The 22,452-nt window shown below is 33.6% G+C and overlaps 1 protein-coding gene across 23 annotated transcripts in view; it reads right to left on the bottom strand.

Annotated features, from left to right (window-relative positions):
- Nucleotides 1-22,452, bottom strand: part of LOC117337344 — a 73,670-nt gene that overhangs the window by 2,947 nt on the left and 48,271 nt on the right. For 6 of the 23 annotated variants that reach the window (XM_033898276.1, XM_033898275.1, XM_033898280.1 and 3 more), the window contains 19 exons: nucleotides 22,135-22,143; nucleotides 20,052-20,378; nucleotides 17,358-17,420; nucleotides 16,882-16,932; nucleotides 16,526-16,588; nucleotides 15,621-15,668; nucleotides 14,353-14,418; nucleotides 12,653-12,697; nucleotides 11,809-11,874; nucleotides 11,462-11,485; nucleotides 10,644-10,709; nucleotides 10,300-10,323; nucleotides 9,972-10,037; nucleotides 9,620-9,643; nucleotides 8,041-8,058; nucleotides 6,603-6,665; nucleotides 3,494-3,547; nucleotides 3,182-3,220; nucleotides 194-334 (listed from right to left, as the gene is read on the bottom strand). In XM_033898276.1, coding sequence (XP_033754167.1) covers nucleotides 194-334; nucleotides 3,182-3,220; nucleotides 3,494-3,547; nucleotides 6,603-6,665; nucleotides 8,041-8,058; nucleotides 9,620-9,643; nucleotides 9,972-10,037; nucleotides 10,300-10,323; nucleotides 10,644-10,709; nucleotides 11,462-11,485; nucleotides 11,809-11,874; nucleotides 12,653-12,697; nucleotides 14,353-14,418; nucleotides 15,621-15,668; nucleotides 16,526-16,588; nucleotides 16,882-16,932; nucleotides 17,358-17,420; nucleotides 20,052-20,378; nucleotides 22,135-22,143 — 1,257 coding nt within the window. The remainder of the gene's footprint in view (nucleotides 1-193; nucleotides 335-3,181; nucleotides 3,221-3,493; nucleotides 3,548-6,602; nucleotides 6,666-8,040; nucleotides 8,059-9,619; nucleotides 9,644-9,971; nucleotides 10,038-10,299; nucleotides 10,324-10,643; nucleotides 10,710-11,461; nucleotides 11,486-11,808; nucleotides 11,875-12,652; nucleotides 12,698-14,352; nucleotides 14,419-15,620; nucleotides 15,669-16,525; nucleotides 16,589-16,881; nucleotides 16,933-17,357; nucleotides 17,421-20,051; nucleotides 20,379-22,134; nucleotides 22,144-22,452) is intronic. The other 17 variants (XM_033898281.1, XM_033898278.1, XM_033898282.1 and 14 more) reach the window with 17 other exon arrangements.

Genomic DNA, 22,452 nt, shown 5'->3' with positions numbered 1-22,452 from the left:
ATACAGACATGTTTACTATGTGCCTTATTTTACAAAGTCTTAGAGATGTTGACAATTGTGCCCGTCTATATACGGAGCCTAGATAAGACTGCAGACGTTTAGATAAAGTTGTTATTATATTTTATAACACAAGGCCATTTTAAATCATAAACGATGTAAATATGAATAATGTAATGTCAAGAGATGTATCTACCATGTCTGATGATGCATATCCGAGGAGTTTTCTTTCCGGAGTTTCCCCAGAACATCGTTCGAATGCTTTTTTGACGTCATCGTAACCACCGTAATCTGTCCTGATCAAGAGAAATACGCCTACCCCCGCACCTTCTACGTCCTGAAAAGGCAGCAGATCAGGGATTATGTTCAGACCAGATAAATAAAACTAGTTAGACAACTGTTCATGTAATGAAAATAAGAATACGTTATAAAAATGTCCTACATTAGGATTGAGGTTGAACAAAAATTGAAGAATTAGAAGACTAGTTAACTTTTTCTCTATTCTTATATTTCACTTCCGATTAAGCAAAAACGTATAATAATATAATTTAATTACTTCATGGATATTATGGAATCTTACGGAAGTCAACCTCTAAGACATGTGAAACAGTTCGCTGATGCCATCGCCTTTTCAAAGACGGCATGAAATAATGTGTACGATTTGCTATATACAACCTGGTATTATATATAGAAACATAGCTACTGTTGTATATCCTTTAATGTGTTCCCGCTGACATGGATTTAATGCATGTGAATTGAACGTTTAACACTTTATCATAATAAATACAAGAAAATGTACATATATCTTTCTAATAGCTACAGGTGTATAGTCCAATTGTACACAATACTAGCATACATGTTGTAAATTCGTAGCCGATACCTATTGTCCAATAATTCTTTTATGTCATATAATCCTTTATAGTGATGAAGTAAATGCATGTAATTAAAAATACATATATGAAACAGATATCTTCACAATACCGTTGTTTTACTGCATAACTATATATTTAGTAAATGACACAAACCTGTAAAGCGACTGCAATGTCAACCACGTTTGAATTATGATCATATGCTTTGTCCAACGGTGTTGGAAACGCATCATCTTTGTGAATGTTTTATGTAAATCCTAGTCATCCATAAAGCAGAAATAACTTACCTTTAAAAAATAATATTTATAAATTTCGGCTATGAAACGTCGAGATATATTAAACTGTGCCATTTAGTACATTTAAAAATATTTTGATCTCAATGTGTCTTCTCCTGGACAAACTTGATTTCTCAACCATAATAATTGACAGGAAAGAATTTTGTGTTGGTCGATGTCAAATTCATAACGGATGTTCTGTTTCCTTCGCAGTGCCTTCATACAGTTATCGTCTGTTATGCCGTCAAAATAAAACCGGAAGCTGCAATATATTTTTTTGGAATCTACTTCACCCAATGTTTTTAACGGCAAATATTGATAGTCATATACATTTTAATACTACATGTTATTTGCACGCTATATCCTCCATGTTTTATACCTCCACGTGACTGTTTAATTACGTTAATAGCGTGGTATATGTTTTATGCAGCACGCAATATACAATTTACACACATTAAAGGGATTTAACAAAAGACCTATTCCAGTAGTGTCATCGTTTAGATTAAATTACTCTTCATTTTAATGTTTTATCACATTAAACCGTTTTATTCCATCGTGAATTATGACATAAAGGCTCGAGTCAAATATTTCTATTCAATGTCTTTTGATAACCCATACAGAGCAAACAATCCAATTATAAAGATGCGCTCACCTGTTCTATACGTTTTTAAATGTCTTGAGTACATAGAGAGATTGTAAAGAATGTTGCATATGTACTTTCGAATTTAAGAAATATTCAAAAACGGCCAAAGCGGATTGCAGATTTGGTTTATATCTGCAGATGCTGATTGCTTGTTATCAGAATAAGGAAATTTCATAAAAGTCATTACTTCCATTGAACCAAAACAAGCTAGCGGTAAAAGGTTTAAACTCGTAGATAACTAGAAGTCACCATATTGAATTACAAATGCAGTTCATAAACATATTATTATCAGGTTTGGTTGATCTAAAAAACTTACTTTCATTATAAAATTAATTAGTTTAGATAATTCTATTTGTATATATCACAAATGTAAACTTGGCCTTGACTTTCATATTTGAAATATCCCTTGCAAGTGCTTTCACCGAGAACGCTTGCTGTATGCAGTTTGAACGTGATAGGTTCGGAACGACTGAGTTTATTTTGAACGGACTTAGTTTCAAATATATCAAATGTGATTTTGATATTCAGACCTGAGGGACAACTCCAGGTCTAATGCTTCGCTAAGAGAACACAGTGAGACGTTCGAGTGTTAGAGGCTGAACGGAATTCCGAGTATAGTAGGGGAGCCCTTTAACTGGCGGTGATGACATGACGGTCCTTAAATGACGCCTTACCGAGGAATAGAAAGGCACCAAATCACTATCAAAACTCAGTAACCATTTGTAGACACCACAAGAATCTATTTTTGAATAGTTTTAAATAATCAAGCGGAAAAATAATGTTCAAGCTTCTCTCAATGTGTATTATGACGCGTAATGTAAGTTATGATCTTTTAATTCTGACATCCTTAAATTTGTTTTCCTTCGACTTTTACTACCTTATGTGGATTCTTATTTTATTTAAATAAACATGATACTATAGCCAACAGTGTGATTCATTATATTAAATAGCCATTTTTACGGTGTACGATCGCCGCTTTCACAGCAGCAACTACAAAATGTATAACATCAACTGGCTCGCGGTGGATGCTATTTAATTCCTTTAACTCATTGATGACACCACCAACCATTTGATAAAGTCCTTTTTCATATTAATTTGCAGAATGACATCAAAACTTAAGGGAGAATGCAAGAAATATAAACCACTGACCGTGTCCGACCGCTTAGGTATAAACAGAGTACGCCATTATTTCTCGGGGATGCCAGATTACATTGATGACAAGAACTAGCATTGCATAGGTAGGGTTAGTACAAACACGACAGGTAAGGTCATAGAGGTGGGCTCGACACTTCAGTGGAAAGAAGAAGGATGTTCAAATGTAGCAGTTAGAACTAGCGTGATATAGAATGATGCAAGCACATAACAACTCTGTGACATCAGGTCCTATTACAACAAACCTGCATAGAAGCCGCATAAATACGTTCTGGATTGTCGGTCTGAAATTTAAATACAGCTCCCCTGTATTTTATTGATTTGTAGCTCATTTATCTTTATGGCATTTACTTAAAATATGAGTCAATCATCTACACGTTTGTATAGTTTGAGTTTCCAAATTAAAAGAATTTGTGTTGGTGTCTACTGAATATCAATGCACATACCATTTCTGAATAAAAGTATTTGGCACATTCCAAAACTGATACTAAATTAGCGATTGTTGATCGACTAAATAAGTTCGAATTCGCAATTGTTTACCTTTCAGTTTAACTAACCTTGTGAACTTGTTCAAACCGATGAATGTCGTGCATTGGAAGCTTTTGTTTCACCTGTAAAGGTATATAGCAAGTGATTGTTTTTTGTTAAAAGAAAGGGAAAACAGTTCAATCAGTGTCATATTAATGGTCTAGCTTCGTAAGCAAGGATTAGAGGTGCACACATGTACTAGAGGAAATATTAGACTGCGGTAAAACAGGCGATTACATGTGCATCGGGGTGATCTATTAGTGCGCTCCTGAAATATTCTTTTACTAGTTGACCATGTCCAAATACCCCCTTTATCTCCTATATTGCAAGACCAGTAAAGGATAATTCCAGAAATCCCTTATTAATTAAGATATTAGATGAAATCATTAGTTGAAAAACAGTCTGGAGGGTTGGTGGGTTTCCTGTGCAGGCGAGATAATGTAATATTCTAGACGAATATATTATATATATGCAAGGAGATATAAAAAAGGAATGCAGGGAAAAAATCTCTCTTTTTAGTTGCTCATAGGTAAACGGCGTCCGATTCATGTATCCAACTAAAGGTCGATATAAAAAGACAAAAACATCAAAAGAGAAATGAGATCAAAAGGAAATATCGCAAAACTGTGGAAATACAAAATCGATAGGAATGACCGAAACATCAATTAAGGAGACAGAAAAACATTGGTAAGATCCCGGCACTGGAGAAGCATACAATAATTAGTTGTAACTGTGGAAATATCAAAACAATGGTAAGATCCCAGAACCGTGGAAACAACATCAAAACAATGGTAAGATCCCAGAACTAGAAACAACATCAAAACAATGGTAAGATTCCAGAAGTGTGGAAACAACATCAAAACAATGGTAAGATCCCAGAAGTGTGGAAACAACATCAAAACAATGGTAAGATCCCAGAAGTGTGGAAACAACATCAAAACAATGGTAAGATCCCAGAACTAGAAACAACATCAAAACAATGGTAAGATCCCAGACGTGTGGAAACAACATCAAAACAAATTTAAGATCCCAGAAGTGTGGAAACAACATCAAAACAATGGTAAGATCCCAGAAGTGTGGAAACAACATCAAAACAATGGTAAGATCCCAGAAGTGTGGAAACAACATCAAAACAATGGTAAGATCCCAGAACTAGAAACAACATCAAAACAATGGTGAGATCCCAGAAGTGTGGAAACAACATCAAAACAATGGTAAGATTTCAGAACAGTGAAAACAACATAAAGCGAAGTACGCATGGACCTTGATACATGTATTACGCTCCTGGTAATATTATAAAAATATAAGATAAACGTGTCGTAATAGTACGTTTTATGTACTAGCTGTTTTGAGAGCCGTCGTGTCCAATACAGTGTAAAAGTTCAAGGAGTAGATCTAGTAGTGTGCAGCCAGCCGGGATTGAACCCGCGACCCTCGGCTTACTGGTCCGCCGCTCTACCGACTGAGCTAAAGGGAAATTCCCCCTAGCCTGAAGCTAGAAGGCGACCATACAACTATGTACAGTATTTACAATTAAAACCCGGCCTGCTACAACAGAATAGCTTCATATCTATTCATTTAAGTGATAACTATGTTGTTTTGAATCTAATAATATATTTCATTGCATATATTATGTTGTATATAAATGTACAGTATATAGTGCAAAAGTAAGCTTACAACACGTATCCACTTAGGTTGTAGGCAATATAAGCATGGTTTTGAATACAACGATAAACATCTCGTCACATGCACATGCACTATTGATGTCATGAATTATATAACTTATTATCACTGTTAAAATCGAATTTGTATTTTCATTCCACGAGGTGTAGGTTAGATGTTGGTCAGCAGGTTAAATTACACATCGCTCTGAATCCGTAAGATTGTCATTTGAAAGTTATAAATCAAGCCTTTTCCATTAGCTTTACGAACAATCAATGGTTACTACTTGGAGTTCATTTTGAATCATAATGAAATAAATGGACTATATAGCGCTGTAATCGTAACTTTCTGGCTATCACCAAACTTAATAACTCAGTACAAACTTATACGCGCTAATTTGTCGTTTATAAAGCTCTGTGCACGTTCTCTGTTTGTTGAATTTCAGTTCGTTGATTTCATATTGTTATAACGCACTATAATTAAGGTTATCAAATTTCAACATTTCCTCATAAAACTTTTAATATTTTAAACTCGGTCTTATATAACAATACATTTGACACAAGGGGAATATGTTTTAATATATCACATTCAGATGAAACAGACTATAAACCGTTATTGTAGCAATGACGCACAGGCATTTTAGAAAGTTGTTTTCATGCAATGTTTATATAACCATAATGATAAGAAAATATTGTATAAGATCAAAGTAATAAGATGCAGAGCTGCAATATCTTAACAATTTTTAAACTCATGAAACAACTGCCTTAACATTTGATAAACACGAATAGTAAAACGTTTTCACAGATCATTTCCTTCACCCTTGCCTATTTGCTCAACGTGTGCTCACTACATATGTACATGTAAGTCTAAATATAAAGTAGATTATTTGCTTGCGGACATCACGGTGTTGGCCATGATATGACTGGACCATAGCCAAACTGCAACTCTAATACTAACTACATAATAACGTGAATTTTTCTTATCTTCACATCAAATCTGTATCAAACCATACACATTATTTCATAAAGATTTTTTTCCGTAATTGGTATGAGTTTACAGCATATTAGATCTTTGATATCTAAAACTGCATGATGTTTGGATCAGTCTATGCTCCAGTCGTTAGATGTGGAGAAGCCGACGAAGGCATTTTACTACAAAGCTTTATTAGGTTAACAATAAAGCAATTAAGTTGTTAAATAATTACATTTCGGTTCTAATACAAAACTGAAAGTCGAGCAGATATCAAGTATAAATTATCAGTATTTTGAACTGAAATAATGGAAGAAAATATATCAAACTTGTTTTGATGTCTTGAATGTAAACTGTTTGGATTTGAAATCAATTGGTTAACTAGTTAAAACATAGATTTTTCGGCTGTTTATATTGATAGATAAAGAGTTTATAGTATAAAAGTGTTTCATGCAAAGTAAAGAAGCGAAACTAATCAATGAAATGTGCCTAGTCACGATAACGAACCCTCTTTTCTTCTGGGCGTAGTAACGCATCCGGGTAGAATAGTCCTTCTGACAACGTATCATCCTAGAAATGTCACAAGGGTAAAGGTCAACATCTGACCTGACTGCTTATATCATAGTCTCTAGTCCATACAAATAGTACACATGTTGTATTTGAGATCATATGACTTTCCCGCTATCACCAAAGGTGTAATATACTGTACAATACACTATGCTTATTCTTCAAACGCTACCATCGAGAAATGACTCTATCCACGGAAAAAAATAATGACCAGGGAAAGATACACCCTAAACATGTATCAATCCACGCAATCATCAATTATCGCAGGGTTTTTTATTACTAAACCAGGAGTAATAGATTTTAATGTCCACGTCACATACTTACATCCGGGGTTGGCATAACATCAAACTTTATATCACACACTTCGTCTGTATTAATCTGGCCTTATTACGGACTTTCCAGACAGGAACTTTTTTAATGTATATATTTTTATATACATGTATATATTTTTGCAAACACATGTCCCTTTGATAATTCAGTATTATTGCGAAACACATATGTTCGGTCAATAATTCATGCTTATTTCGGTAAAGACAAGTCCCTTTAGTGATTTATTGTATTACGGTACATACATGTCCTTTAATGAATAGGTTCATTACGGTAAACACATGCCATTTTCATTATTCAGTATTATTACGGTACACACATGTTTGTTTAATGATTTCGGGTTATTCCGTTACATGCATATCCATTTAATGTTTTCGTTAAATATGTAAACACGTGTCTCTTGAGTGCTTTTTGACTGTTACAGTACTCGCATGCTATTTTGATTATTTAGAATTATTACGGTACACATATGCCTTTTGGTACACATGTTTGAATTTTAATGATTTAAGATTATTATGTTCAAACAAGTGCCTTTAATGATTAAGAATTGTATTACGGTACACATTTCTGAACCTGGAAATGCAGCAAGTCAAATAATACATTTCATGCTGGTGATTTCAATCTCTATTTTGTGATTAAAACGGCAAAGAAAACACCAATGATGTGACTGAACATCATTTAATATTAAGCATCAATTCCTAACACTGACGTAATCAAAATGAAATGTAGAGTTGGTTATCATCAGAAATAAAAATACCCGGTCACATCTGTATTTCACAAACACAGCACTTCAATGTATTCACACTAAATTATCAGACTATATTGACTATATACGAAGAAAAACATCAGTAAATTAGTATGTATAAACACCTCTATAAATGAATAAGTTATTAATTAGAAAAATATGATAATATCAGTATTGAAAAGTTATTTTCTGGTAAGTAAATACCAGCAGATTATATATCTAAATCTAAAGATTGTTCCATCACCTCTAAACTGCATATTAGTGATGTTAAACCAGTAAATTAATTTCATAGACAAATTGACTAACCTCTTTCCTGTGCATAATCTGAAATTCAAAATCCCTTTGGACGTTAGGATCGATTCCAACTAATGCGCATGCATGCATCAACGGACATTTTCCCACAGAACATATACTTCTGTCAAAGTAGCTCAAAACGTTAAAAACTTTATAGTATCTGTCAATATATCTTATTTAGATGCGTAGTAATTTATTTAATTAACAGACATTAATGTTCGACATCAGGTACGTGACTTATTTAACACTCATACCAATATTTATTTATAGTTTTGGATAACATCTCTTTCGAAAGTAAAATATATATCCGATTAAAAAAAAGAGTTTCGATAGTTAGAGGTTGTTTTCTTATTTGATAATAGAAAAAAACATGTGAAGCAAAAGGTATACTATAACACCGAAAATGTATACTATGTACATAAACATTAGGAAAGAATGTATATAAAGAATAAAATCTTAATACCATATCGTAATAAAATGATGACAAAAAGTATTCAAATCAAGTGATGATTGTAGATTACGGTGACGGAATTAACAGTATACATTGTGACTAGTCACTAATCTATCCATGCAATTGTAAGTTAAAGCATGTATTATTTTAAGATAAGATGAAAACAAAGGTGGAAATTGCGTAATATCTATCGTCATAAATCGAAATTAGGGTAAATATTTCGCAAAGGAAAGATTAACGAATAATCAGAAACGTGTTGCTATCTGTCAATTCTGCATGACTCCTTCCATACAAATGTAATACTACCTCCTTTGATAAAATGACAAAATATTTACTATGTCAAAAGGAATCTTCCTTCATTTTAAGATTGCACTTTTACAGATTGTGTGGCAGTGATCACGTAGCATGCGACATTCTCACTTGATATCTTACGTGACAGAAATTTGGAAATATTTGTTTTCTATTAAAAGATAGATCTGAAATTATGTCTGACTTCGGAAGCATTGAAAATGAAGTTAGCTAGTGTTAAGGAGTCAGTTTAACCGACATATTGTTAATTTTTATCTTTTAAAAACAGAAAAATATCTTCACGTTTCTTACAACATTATATACCAGTTTAGAGATTATTATGCTGTCAAGTAAGTATTAAAGTATTAAAATTATAACTTCCTTTTTTCACAGTGGCAATATAACAGTAATGTAAATGACCGGGATAAAACATCGGCCTATTGATGGAGTTCGATTTGCATGATATATATTAAATATCAAATGATTAACAGACACATGAATATAAGTAACCAAGATTAAAACGAAACAGCTGCAATAATTTTTGAATCCACAAACTTCGATTAGTCACGCTCATTACTATCCATAGCGTACAACCCAAGTACACCAATGCCCTCCCGCTATCACAATAGCTTTTTTTATTTAAGTTTTAGATATTTAGTAGCATGAAACACAGACAACATTGATATTACATGTATATCGATTGAAATGTCGCCATGTTGCACTTTAGACAACATCACACTGTGTTACATATACCAAAATATGAATTACAAACTTTAAAAAAGTACACGTTAAATAATATTGTAAGCAGGCGTTAGAAATCGCAGTGTTTTATACAATTGTGCACCAACAAACCTTGTTTTGTCGCGGATAGTTTGTCTGAAATTGTGAAACCACATTAAACAACTCATGGACGTGTCATATGCAGTGATATCGGTTTGATTGAAGATATACGGAACGTTTATTCGGCTTTGTATTTACATATTCGTTGATGTCAATGTTATTGAAAACAATTGTCTCGTCATCTTTATTTAACGTTTAAATTGGGGTGAAATCTGTATATTTTCAAAAATATTAACTTGGTATCTGTGATTAAAAAAAATGGTTAAAGCACCATATTAAATGAGAATTTCGATGATCTGGAAAAGGTTATGAAGTTTTTCAATATAAGTGTTATATATGTAATTTAAAAATATATTAAACAGACCTCAATGATATTGTTTTCATATCGGTGTTCAGAATGTTCAACTTGTCGAGGTAAAATACCCGGATCCTGAAATGAATTTCAGAAGTCTATCAATTAGTCGTAATATCTTTCTGCTTTTAAACGTTTTTTGTTTGTTTTTTTTTTGTTTTTTGGTTTTTTTTCAATATCTAAAGATTAAATTACATTGTATAGGAAATCTATTCCAACATGTGCTGTTTTGCTTTTCATTTAAGTTCATTCACAAATTCAACGTGTTTATTCAAGCTTAATAGTAAGCAACGTTATTGGTATGTATGTATCTATCATAATCAAAGGTTGTCAAACAAACCGTGCTGCGTCGAGGATTGTTTGTCTGAAATTGCAAAGCAAATGCAACGTTTTAATAGAGCCACTTGATGTTTACTTTTATTTTTGCTGTTTCCCACACACATTTTTCGTTTTCAATATAAATATAAATCAATATATTGTAAGAAATAGAAATAGAAATTTATTTTGTTCATTAATCGGATGTAGCAATTATATTTTTATTTTGTAAAATCACAACAGTGTAATAAATGTATATAATGTTACTTGTGTATAGCGGTTTACACACCTCCTTGAGGTTACTTTCACCGTTTAATTGATTATCTTAATTCATATTTTCGTTAGAGTTTTTACATATTTGAAACAGACCTCAACCAGATTGTTTTCAAATCGATGTTCATGGTTTTCTATTGGTCTCATCAATACACCGGGATCCTAAAAGGAAATCGTTTTAAAAATCATGTCTGTTCCGTAGATTTCATTACATAGTGTATTTTATAATGTGAATAAAACTTTATATGATAATTAGGAAACATTTATGATCTATTTTTACATTTACAGATTTATGAAACTTGATATTGATTTATTAGTTGATTTTCTTTCTTAAAAAACGCCTAAAACATAGGGCGAATGAGCAACCTAAAGACGCATCGATTTATTTTTATTATTTTTGGTTTGTTATGTTTTATTTCGGTTTTGTTTTGTTTTTGTTTTGTTTTAAGCTTCGTCTGTTGATTCTGTTTTGTCGTTCAATCTTTAAACAGTTTTCGCTGGAAATATATATATGGCAATACTGTAGTGCTTGGAAGACCAAAGCAGATATATTTAGATTAGCTGTCCGAAAATGAAACACATACATAAATATGGTTAACTGAAAACGGCTGTACATTGTGGTTATTGTTTCGTTCAGAGTTTAGGAGTACAAATGCCAATTGTTCTCATGATAAAAACAATTAATGAAATAAGAGTTATTGAGCTATTGTTAAAGATACAACTAAACTACTGAAACAATGTTTCAGAGAGAGAGAGAGAGAGAGAGAGAGAGAGAGTGAGAGAGAGAGAGCGAGAGCCATGTACATGTAGTAAAATGAAAATGAAATGTTTATCAGATATGAAGAGTACATATTCCGTTACAAACACACTAGAATAAAAAGCTGTGGAAATAAATATCACTAATAATCACGAACCTGACTACGTCTCGGACTTGAGGTCTGAAATGTGAAATGTGTTATGTTGGTTTTACAACATTGTATGTCAAACCCTTGTCACAGAGAAATCTGTTACTTTATTTGAAACTTTATTTGTTTAGCAATCAATGACCCAGAATGTGTCTACTAAAGATAAATAGTTAACTAAATAATAAGAAAATGTTATCTCAAACTATCTGTAAACAAGAATATGATATTGTATGTTGAAAGTCTGCCATCTAATCCAATTGGTATGTTTTGTATCAATTAACTTTAAAATTTCAACTCAGTTTGAATAAAAATACCGATTATTTTATAATTACTAAAACAGATATACGTGAACACACCTTCATCAAGTCATCCTCATAACGATGTTCATGGTGTGGTATGGATCGAGAGAGGACTCCTGGTCCCTAAAATACAGTATCGTCACACAACAATTAGCTCTCCTGTTATAATGTGTTACAATAGGTATTAACACGGAAGTAAGATGTCCTTACCATTCGTATTTTCAAGCCTTACCAAATGATCAAAAGAAAAAATCATCGTCACTTCAAACCTAACCAAAATACCACAATCATTGTCACCACCTTTAACACGTATTTACACATTCAATATATTATGTGAATGGTAAAACGTATAAAGCATCTTCCTCTATCTTTTAATTTCTATGTATACATTCCTGAAAGAAATATATTAGAAGTACTATTCTTCATATGTAAATGTATCAAAATTATCAGTATCTGAGACCAATTAAATAGTGTCAGAAGTTACCAGACGGCAACTCACTGTGTATCTTATATCAAGTAGGTACATTTATAGGGAAGTGCTTGTAAACATAGGATACTAAAGGAGTGTGCATGTATACAAATTACACATATAAAACCACAATCTTAACGGCAGCTTTACAATAACGGGTTCGGTACGAATAGATATTGTACCAGATTGGTAAATAGAAGCAATTACAGTGTAGATTAAAGCCGGTAATAGTTAGACAATTTCAAAAACAGCTGTTAAAGCAAAATGTACATCCAAACATCAAAAGCCTTTCTCCCGAACTGACATATTTTTGTCAACGCAATTACAAACAGCAGGTCAATATGAATTCGAGAATACCCCTTCAAATATAAGTAACGGCAAAAGATCATTTGACCTGATCTAAGTGACTACCACAAACTGTGTATGACAAACCTTGTTTTCAACAACTTCGCTTTTAACCCCGTCATCATTTGCTGGCTGGAAAAAAATATATCGCCAGCGATGGATTTATTAAGAGTTAAATAAAATTTTCCCAAAAAGCACTCGATAAATCACAAGCCATATCATCAGTTCTGGTGCATTCTATTCCATCGCTTTAGAACATATATAATATAGAAGTTTCAAGCAGTATTCATATAGGTCAGCAATGCGTTTAAGGTTTCTTTTTATACAACACAAATAGTTTTATGAAGCAAACGAAAGATAAATAGTCCTATCGCATATCTAAATGAAAGTCATGCATAGGTGTGAAATACGTCTCTGTATCAATATAATACATCAAACCCTGATCAAATGGATAACATTGTACATGGGATATTTTGAATTTCAAAAAAATTGATACATAAATGGAAAAGGTGCAAATATTCATTGGAATGAAAAGTATGCAGGGTTGCGGAACATATTTTGGACTGATAATTCAACTACAAAGCTCATAAAAAGCGACCAAAAACTGTTGTCAAAGATATGCACACATAGTTGAATAGCATAGCTAGAAAACAATATAGTAATTCATACAGTGTTTATTGAACAATGACAAATATGCCATACTGTTCGTCCTGCTATGATTCCTACGACAAGCAAGTGAACGCATCCCCTAAGCTGCGACCAACCTTACAGAAAGGACCACTTGGCTGAGGTTTATATTTTCTAGCACGCCTGCATACACGGATTATACCAGCACAAGCTGTGATCTAGCTAAATATGTTCTAACTATAAATCTAATGCTATAAATCCGGTAAAAATGTACAATACGCTAAGGTTGATACATTCTTTGCCTGTATATTAGCTGATAAAGCTAGGCATGTAGGCTGATAAAGTATATACAGGTATAAAGGCTGATAAAGTATATACATGTATAAAGGCTGATAAAGTATATACATGTATAAAGGCTGATAAAGTATAGGCCTGTAGACTTGAAAAGTCTATGCCTGAAGGCTGATAAAGTAAAAGCCAGTAGACTGATAAAGTATTTACATAATATATAAAGACTGGTAAAGTCTGCCTGTATAAACGATCATACCAGCTAGACGTTATCGATACCTAACTGTTCGACTTATACATGTATATATATATATAATAGTTACGCATTCACCGATCGTTATACAAAACATATTGCGCACATTTAAAAAAGATAATGACCTGGTATTGTATTTTCTTATTATAATAATTATTGAGGCAAATGACGAAGCGGTGTGTAACATGCTCGATACTATACTACATATTAATTAAGTAATCTACCTGTCCCGGGTTTAATCAACGTTCCTTAACCTAGGGAAATCCTTTAATTTTAAAAATCCATAGAAAAGCAGTATTGGATTAAAGGTAAAAATAAAACAGTTGACGACGTTCACTTGAATTATGTTATGCATTCTTATAGACTATTTTAAGAAATTTCCTTAGGCTAAAGGAAGGCAATTTTGATTTAACCGGGGCCTGACGTGTAAAATACATTAACAATACTGAGAATTCACAAATCTTTACATTTCAAAGCATCAAGGCTCTATAAAAAAACGATAGAAATAAAGTAATTAAGAAAGGCAAACATTCGTGTTCGGTAAGCATTCTGCCGAATAAATGAAAAAAGGAAAGCTCCGAATATGCCTATATAATCAACTAACTACTTTACAACACACCTTAGTCGGAGGACGCTCGTATAAACGCTTATGGTGAGCTATATGCCCTGAGACCATCTGCAGTTCCTGAAGTACGAGTAATAATAGCGTGTGAAATTAAGTCTAATCTACACAAATTAGATAGACCATCAATTTTTACTCATAAAGCCTGCAAATTAATACAAACTAAAAAAAAGAAATGAAAATACAACATCACAGAGAAAATAACTGACCGATAGCGTCAGTGTACTTAATATTCAAATATTCCTTTGAAATAAGCAGAATACCACAGTTATATGTAATTCAACGGTTTTAAATAAAGTTTTCTTACATTTTTAAAGATATAGCATAACTATTCATCATCATATTACAAATCAGCAAACTTGGCTAAATGCCAATGATACAGCAATGCACTATCAGGTTCCCTAACAACGATGTTTATTAGCGGTAAAGAAAACATCCCTTATAACAGTGTGATATGGATTAATTCAAACATCTGACAATGATACAGCCGATCAGGTTCCTTTATAACAATATATGTTGATGAGTTATTTAAACACCTAGCTGACAATGATGCATCCATTCACTATCAGGTTACACAACAACAATGTGTGATATGGAATAGTTCAAACATTTAATTGACAATGATACAGCCATTCACCGTCAGATTCATTAAAAACAATGAGTGATATGGAGTAATTCAAACATCTAGCTGACAATTATGCAGCCATACACGATCAGGCTACCTGATAACAAAGTGAGATAGGAAGTATTCCAAACGCCATATAACTTCCGCTTCCCTAACAAATAATGATACAGCCATTCATATAAATATATTGTAAAGAATAGTTTGGTATCCACTATCCTGTTACCTAAACAATGTCAGCTATATGATTTTGGCTTGATATTCAAGGAAACAATATTCTTTATGTTACCATAATTGGATCACCGTGCAATAAAATGCACTCAGCAAAACTGATCTCGACAATATGAAGCATGCCCCACAATGTCACACAAAGACTAACCTCGGATCGAATAGATTTCTGAAATGCAAACCGGAAGTTTCAACAAGTGCCTTGTAAAATTATATATATATAGTCACCATTGACATTAAGCAAAAGACCAAACTTTATTGGAATCGAATGCATATGAGTGTCTTCACCAGTTTTATGATATCATGCAAGGAGAAACTGGGAGTGCATTAAGAATACCGATATTCCTTGTTTTTTTTTATGTATAAAACAATGTCTATAGTAGTTACTATATCCATGCCTTTGTGCAAAACCAACCTTTGAACCATTGCTTGCCGCCGGCGACACAGAATGTTGTGAGTTGCGCTGTCCAATCAGAAACAAAGAATTATACTCATTACTATCGGTACTCTCATTATTCGTTTTACGCCTTTTTATATTTGTAAAACGTCATACGTTACAATCATCACTGACATACGTCACAATCACCACTGACATACGTCACAATCACTACTGACATACGTCACAATCACCAATGACATACGTCACAATCACCACCGACATACGTCACAATCACCACCGACAAACGTCACAATCACCACCGACAAACGTCACAATCACCACCGACATACGTCACAATCGCCACTGACATTTGTCACAATCGCCACTGACTTACGCCACAAACCTATTAACACGAAACACCAGCGAAGAAAATGTTACTCATACATGTTATAGTTTTAGTAAATTATATATTACAACAAAATAACCACCGGTATGAACATTATGTAAAGATTTGGAACCAGACAACATCACACCACTTCAATCAATGCCACCTCATATAACGCTCTAAGTACGTCTCTCACGGTATGGTTACTCACAACATTTATTGGATGATGTTCAGTAACGTGTAGGGAGTATGTAATATATTATACGGGTGTTTCAATAGCGAATACTCTAAATGATGTCCATCACGACAATCTTGGAAGGTAAGCATGCAACAACATTGGGCTATATACAGCGGCTATTGATAAATAAATTGTGTAGTTTTTTTCGACATGCTCCTAACCTCCATTATTTGAATAGCTAATGATTCTGTTTATTTCAAACTTGAATGTGTGTTTTAACATGAAATGAACATGCAAAGGGAAAGGGGTTAAATCACAACATGGCTACGTAATACAATGACTCTAAACAACTAAGTCAGGGAAGTGCTTGTAACGCACCTGAGCAGGTTGTTCATACAAACGCTGGTGGTGAGCAACAGGTCTCGGGTTGTCATGATGTGGCTAAAGTACAAGTCAACATGTCGTATTGTATCGCAGTATACACAACCGTGAACACATGTACCAGTTTGATATATCGTTAATATGCAGACATTAATAACAATTGAATACCATTATATAAAGTATTGGATATCAAATTTAAGGTAGGTTATAAGATTTGATACTCCATGTAATTGTTAATATTCATTACGTCACTTTATAACTGATTCTGTTGCTATGAAGATAAAGTTGTCATATTCTTAAGTTACATATTATTAGCGTTACTGTATGTTGCAATAGAGATGGGATCAACAGACCTGTATATTCTGCATGTGATAGGGCATGAATAACTGCCATGGTATTTCTGCCTGTAACGGTATATATGTTATGTGTAAATGTAACGTCTACTCCACTTACTATAGGAACGACTTGTTGGGAAATACACTTTTAATAACTATAAAACTCCACGGCTAACATATCATAAAAAACTTAACAAGAAACAAGTTGCATAGACATGAAGAATGTAGATTAAATTCAAGGTGCAATTTAATAAAAGTAGTAGATGACTAAAAACTACAGTGTGTCTGTGTGTGTGTGTAATAACATAGATCCGACTAGGTCATAATTGAATCTTACTTTTCTGTTAATTAAATTGTTTTTGCTATCAACATGACTATTTATAATATAAAATGTATACATAATTATTCTGAACTATTGGATTATATTATAACGTATCGCATGCATTACAGTCATGATTATATAATGATGAGAGTATATAGTGCAATAATCCTACCATGTCACATTCATTGTATTTCTTTTGCGACACATCGTTTTCTACGTGGGCATTTCCCTCCTCCTGTTAATATACATACATTTATAACCCGTGATTCGGATAAAAAAAAAAGCCATCTCGGCAATACATGACTATATATATGATCACTCTAGTATCAATAATGATCTTGTAGTCAGTAAGTGCTTTTATTGACGGAGCATCAATTATGCGGTGTGTGATGTTAAAGTGTATGTTAAGATTTTGTTGAGAATAAGATCTTAAAAAGGTTTACATAAATATAAGTAAAGTAACAATGAATAATGTTGTAGGTTTAAACCTTGTCCAGTAAATGATGTGTCGTCATAGGACATGGTCTACATGATTGTTGTAACAGGACAGACTTCGACAAACCTTTATCATTCGAACTCATATTATCGTAATATCGGTTACATAGGACATGGTGGTCTACATGATTGTTGTAACAGGACAGACTTACTTCGACAAACCTTTATCATTCGAACTCATATTGTCGTAATATCGGTTACATAGTTCAGATTGTATAACTTATATATATGACTGAATAACTTTATCCAAGTTATTTGAAATTCATAAATTAACTTCACCCCCTAAATAAACGGTATTTCTGTTATGCCACACATTATCTCAGTATTGATCTCAGAATTTACTAGAAGCCCCTAGTTTTTTACAGATCACTCGTTTAGCTTGGACTGAATAACACGTAAATAATCAAATTTCGAAATAAATCCTTCAAGTTATTGTCGATCATTGTGTTAGTTGTAAACGTGAATTAAATGAGATTCACATGAATAGCTCAACCTGGAAACACTGAAATATCTACAATTCTCCCAATTTACTAAAATTACTATTTTCACCTGAGGGTCTTTTTTGTGAGAAGGTAACAAAGGTCGACTGATCTACCTCGATATTTCAGAAGCCGACTGTTTCTATGATAACATAGCATGGTATGACAATAATGTGATTACATAACATGGATTAGGTGTGACTCGTATGTATACAATGGTGTAACACCGGCAATAAACTACCGTTAGAACAGTCAGAACCGTGCTCTATCGTACATATTTTACAGTCAATCTCCTAGCTGTCAATCGCCAAACAAATGTTCTGTGATATTACAAAATATTGAACACTTTCAATACAGAAACATAACAAATACTCATTTAAATAACTATCTGTGATGTTTTAAACAAGCATCTCCCCTTTTTACAGGATTTGCAAATAATGCGTAACGTTTAATTCGTGTTTCGACAGACGAGGTCTCCTATTACATGACAATACCTGTATATCGCCAGAGGACCACTATTACAAACTAGATATATAGAGCTTACACAACGAGTGGTTGTTGGATATGGAATTTATTTCACACGAATAAGTTATTTTTTAAAAGTTACAAAAGACACGAGCTTTAGCGAGTGTTTTTTGCAACTTTAAAAAAAATAACTTACGAGTGTGAAATAAATTTCATATCCAACAATTTCGAGTCGTGTAACCTGTTTCTACCACAATAATATCGGCTTGAATCAAAGGGAAACGTGGCCAAGTATAATTTCGCGTATGCAAATAAAGTGTACCGGTGACGTCCGGGACCCGGTGATGTGACGTCATTAGATTATTGATGACGTCAATAACAATTGCAGCTTGGGTCAAAGTTCACCGTGTTAGCCAATCAAAATGCGTACAGAGTTTTTACCACGTGTGGTATAAACAGATTGTTAATCAACAGCTGTAATGATTAACTGATAGTCTGAGAGTTGAATAACACAGGGTATTGTGGTAGAAAGGATATTATACATGATACTGTATTGAGAAACACAACCAATATGTCGTTGGCTGTTTGTCAGCAAGATATACTCTATGAATGAATTGATTAAATACCAATCGGTTCACTCGAAATGTAAATATAGTGTAATATTCCACAAAAGCTAATGTTCTTGACACTTCAAGTTGAATGTAAGCGCAGGATGTATGAACTTATACTGTATCATACATAGCTAAAAAGCCATCAGAACAGCCCAGCGTAATAAAAACATCATATTGAAAAGCTTTCCCACAGAAAACGTCCCTGATGTGTATTTGGTGACAAACGCAGTCTTTTGAAAATATCCCTACTCCACTTAACGCAATCTTCATTGAATACAGATCACCATACACTGATCTCAATGGGGTAAACAGAGGCTTCTCAGGGCGCTTGATTCACTTTACTCTTGTAAGTGTAAATACATAAAGTAAGAGCTCGTCAATAACTTAATAAAACATGTTTGCTAATGAGAGGACACTTATAGATATTTACAAAATTATTTGGCCTAATTCCAGCAGGAGGCGCTCCATGTTTACACAGTGTCAGTATAAATAACATGGTAACTGTTTGTGTGTTCATGCAGTATTAGAGTAACTATATGAGCAGCTAATGGGAATGTTCACAGACAACCCCATATTAATGGCAAAACTTTTGATGCGGCACTTTATGTTTATCTATTGTTATGGAAACACATTCATTGGCAGAAAAATGGTAATTAATTGCAACAATGCGTCAACTAATGTGATAAAAGATAAGTTTAATCAAAATAGCAAATATGTGGCCAATGACTTCATTTAGCAGCAGTGAGCCAACACAATATTTGACCTTTCTCCCATTGATAGAAACGACAGGATTGTAAACTAAACAATGAATCTTACCCCTCCTCCTGAGTTGTGATGAGAATATGGTTTGAAATTGCCGTCATGAAGCTCGATTCTATCTAGCTCCTTCTTCATCTGTCCTCTTGACATATCCTCGAAAGCATTTCTAGGAGGAGGTGGCGGGGACCGGTGGTCCAGGGATGGGGGTCGTCTATTCCGTTCCGATCGGTCCGTTAAAGGCCCATCATCATATTTGGGAGCCCGGCGACCCATATCGTATCCAGGACGGTCTGTTAGTGGTAAATCTCTGTAGAAACTTGGAGGATCCTTTTCATCAAAATACGGTCGACCGTCATATTGTTTCTCGTACCTTCGAGCCAGTTCCTGTGGCAGTATTTTAATATCATTAGGATTCGATCGTAAAGTATTCACTTCAGATTTAAGAGAATCATTTTCTAGTCTTAATTTTTCTAATTCCTGACGCATAGCATGCAGCTTGGCTGAATGAGTGTCGTTTCTAGCATGTATCTGCTCCAATCGGTTGTCATGGAAATCAATGTTTTGTTCCATATTATCAAGACGTAAACCAGTATTTTGCCACCGATTCGCCATGTTTGTGACGCCTGCAATGTGTACGTGCTCGCGGTGGACAGGGTGTTCATACCAGACGGTAACTAACTTACTGTTCCCTAACTTCACTCGGGAACTACCCATGTGACCAAATAGAAAGTCGACAAGATATTTGTCCCTACTTTATCGGTTTAACAAACACCAAAAGAGCATTGACAGGCGGGTGTAGATTTGAGGCCCATAGTGTACATCTGTACACCTCTTTCATCATTACACAAACCTTTATTATTACACTAACAATAATAAAAGGTATTCATATCTCAAAATGCGTGAATGTCATTTAAGTATTTCAATGAATCTAAATAATAGATAGAAAGGGCACGATCATTTATTCATGGTTATAGTCTATTCAAAAGCTGTCAAGAGTTTGACCTGTTTCCTCTGCCAGTGCTGTGTAATAACCCTATACATCTATTATCACTCTGAACGCTTGAATCGCCCACCACAAATGCCTTCCTACATGTCTGTCCTATTCTAAAGATACATCGAGTTAAATGATATCCATATACCGGACCAACGTTTTCCAAAGTCTGAAAATTGTTTAAATGAATTGTGATTTAAAGTCCTCTCTTATCCCGACTTATTAATATGTATCACATCCATAGAGGTACTGTTTTAATCCAGTTGATCAATACAAGTTCATATAGACAGATATTCTGGGGACACACATTTAAAATCCACTCGTAAGGTATTCCTGACAATTCCAATTGAATGATTTCTTTTTATTGCCGTGTAAACACACAAATCAAGGTTTTACATTGATCTCTGATACAGGTAGTCTGGCCAGTATTCATTGTCGTATCGCGGGAACGCATCGTGCAGGTGATATACATGTAGAGAAACGATACAATTTCAGTGAAACAGTGAAAATGAATTTCAACCAAATTCTAGTATTCATTGTAAGCATTTGTTGAAGATAACAGGAATTCTGGTGGTATTAATTACTCAATACGTATCCTAGAAACTTTAGGAAATGGGAGGGGCGGAGCGAGGGTGTGTTTAACGAAACACAGAGTGAAGCTAGGAGGTGAATTGACTTCGTGGGGTTAGTATAAAATCAACAGTGAGCACACCAATAGCACTTCTATTCAAACACAAACATACTAGGCACAGTTTATCAAGTACACACTTTTTTTTTTATAAATCGTAAATGTAAGCATGTCAAATGAAAAATCTCAATTATTCTAAACAAACAGCAATATTAACAAAACATCAATTTTACAAAAGAAGTGAACATTTAATTTACAAGAAAGGATCTTAGATAAATACAGTATTAGTGAACATTATAAATGCACGTTTCTAATGATATGCATATGAATTATAGAATGTAAGGCAATAGGCAAAACTGTTTGAAGACTTACATATCGACTTGAATCAGAAGATTAACTTGGTTTGAAAGTCTGGTCCAATTAACCTTTCTGGTTAACAGCATCACCAAAAATTACACTAGTCATTATATTTCAGACGTTTTGACAGAAATATTTGTTTAAGTATTGAAGCAAACACTTACCGCGTCGGCCTGCAAATTACAAAAAGTAAAATGATAGAATTAAGTGCCGCAATTGTTAAAATAATATCCCATTAATGTACAGAACAGACCATTTCAGTAAACTTTTCTTTGAATATCTAGTATTTTAAACATCTTTTTTTCCTTCTTTTTTTTTTATAAAAAGGTATTGTTATGGGATTAGATACAGATTAAACATGCTTAACAGCTGAGTGAATCGGAAATTATGATTAAGATCACCTTTGTGAACAATACTTTAAATACAGTGATTTCATAATTGATTGCGATGCGATGGCGTTATAGACGAAGGTGAAGTATTTT

The sequence above is a fragment of the Pecten maximus genome, chromosome 11 (genome assembly GCF_902652985.1).
Source record: "Pecten maximus chromosome 11, xPecMax1.1, whole genome shotgun sequence".
NCBI classification, from domain to species: Eukaryota; Metazoa; Mollusca; class Bivalvia; order Pectinida; family Pectinidae; genus Pecten; species Pecten maximus.
The sequence above is the reverse complement of the archived record's forward strand: the minus strand, read 5'-3'. Positions and strand labels throughout refer to the sequence as shown.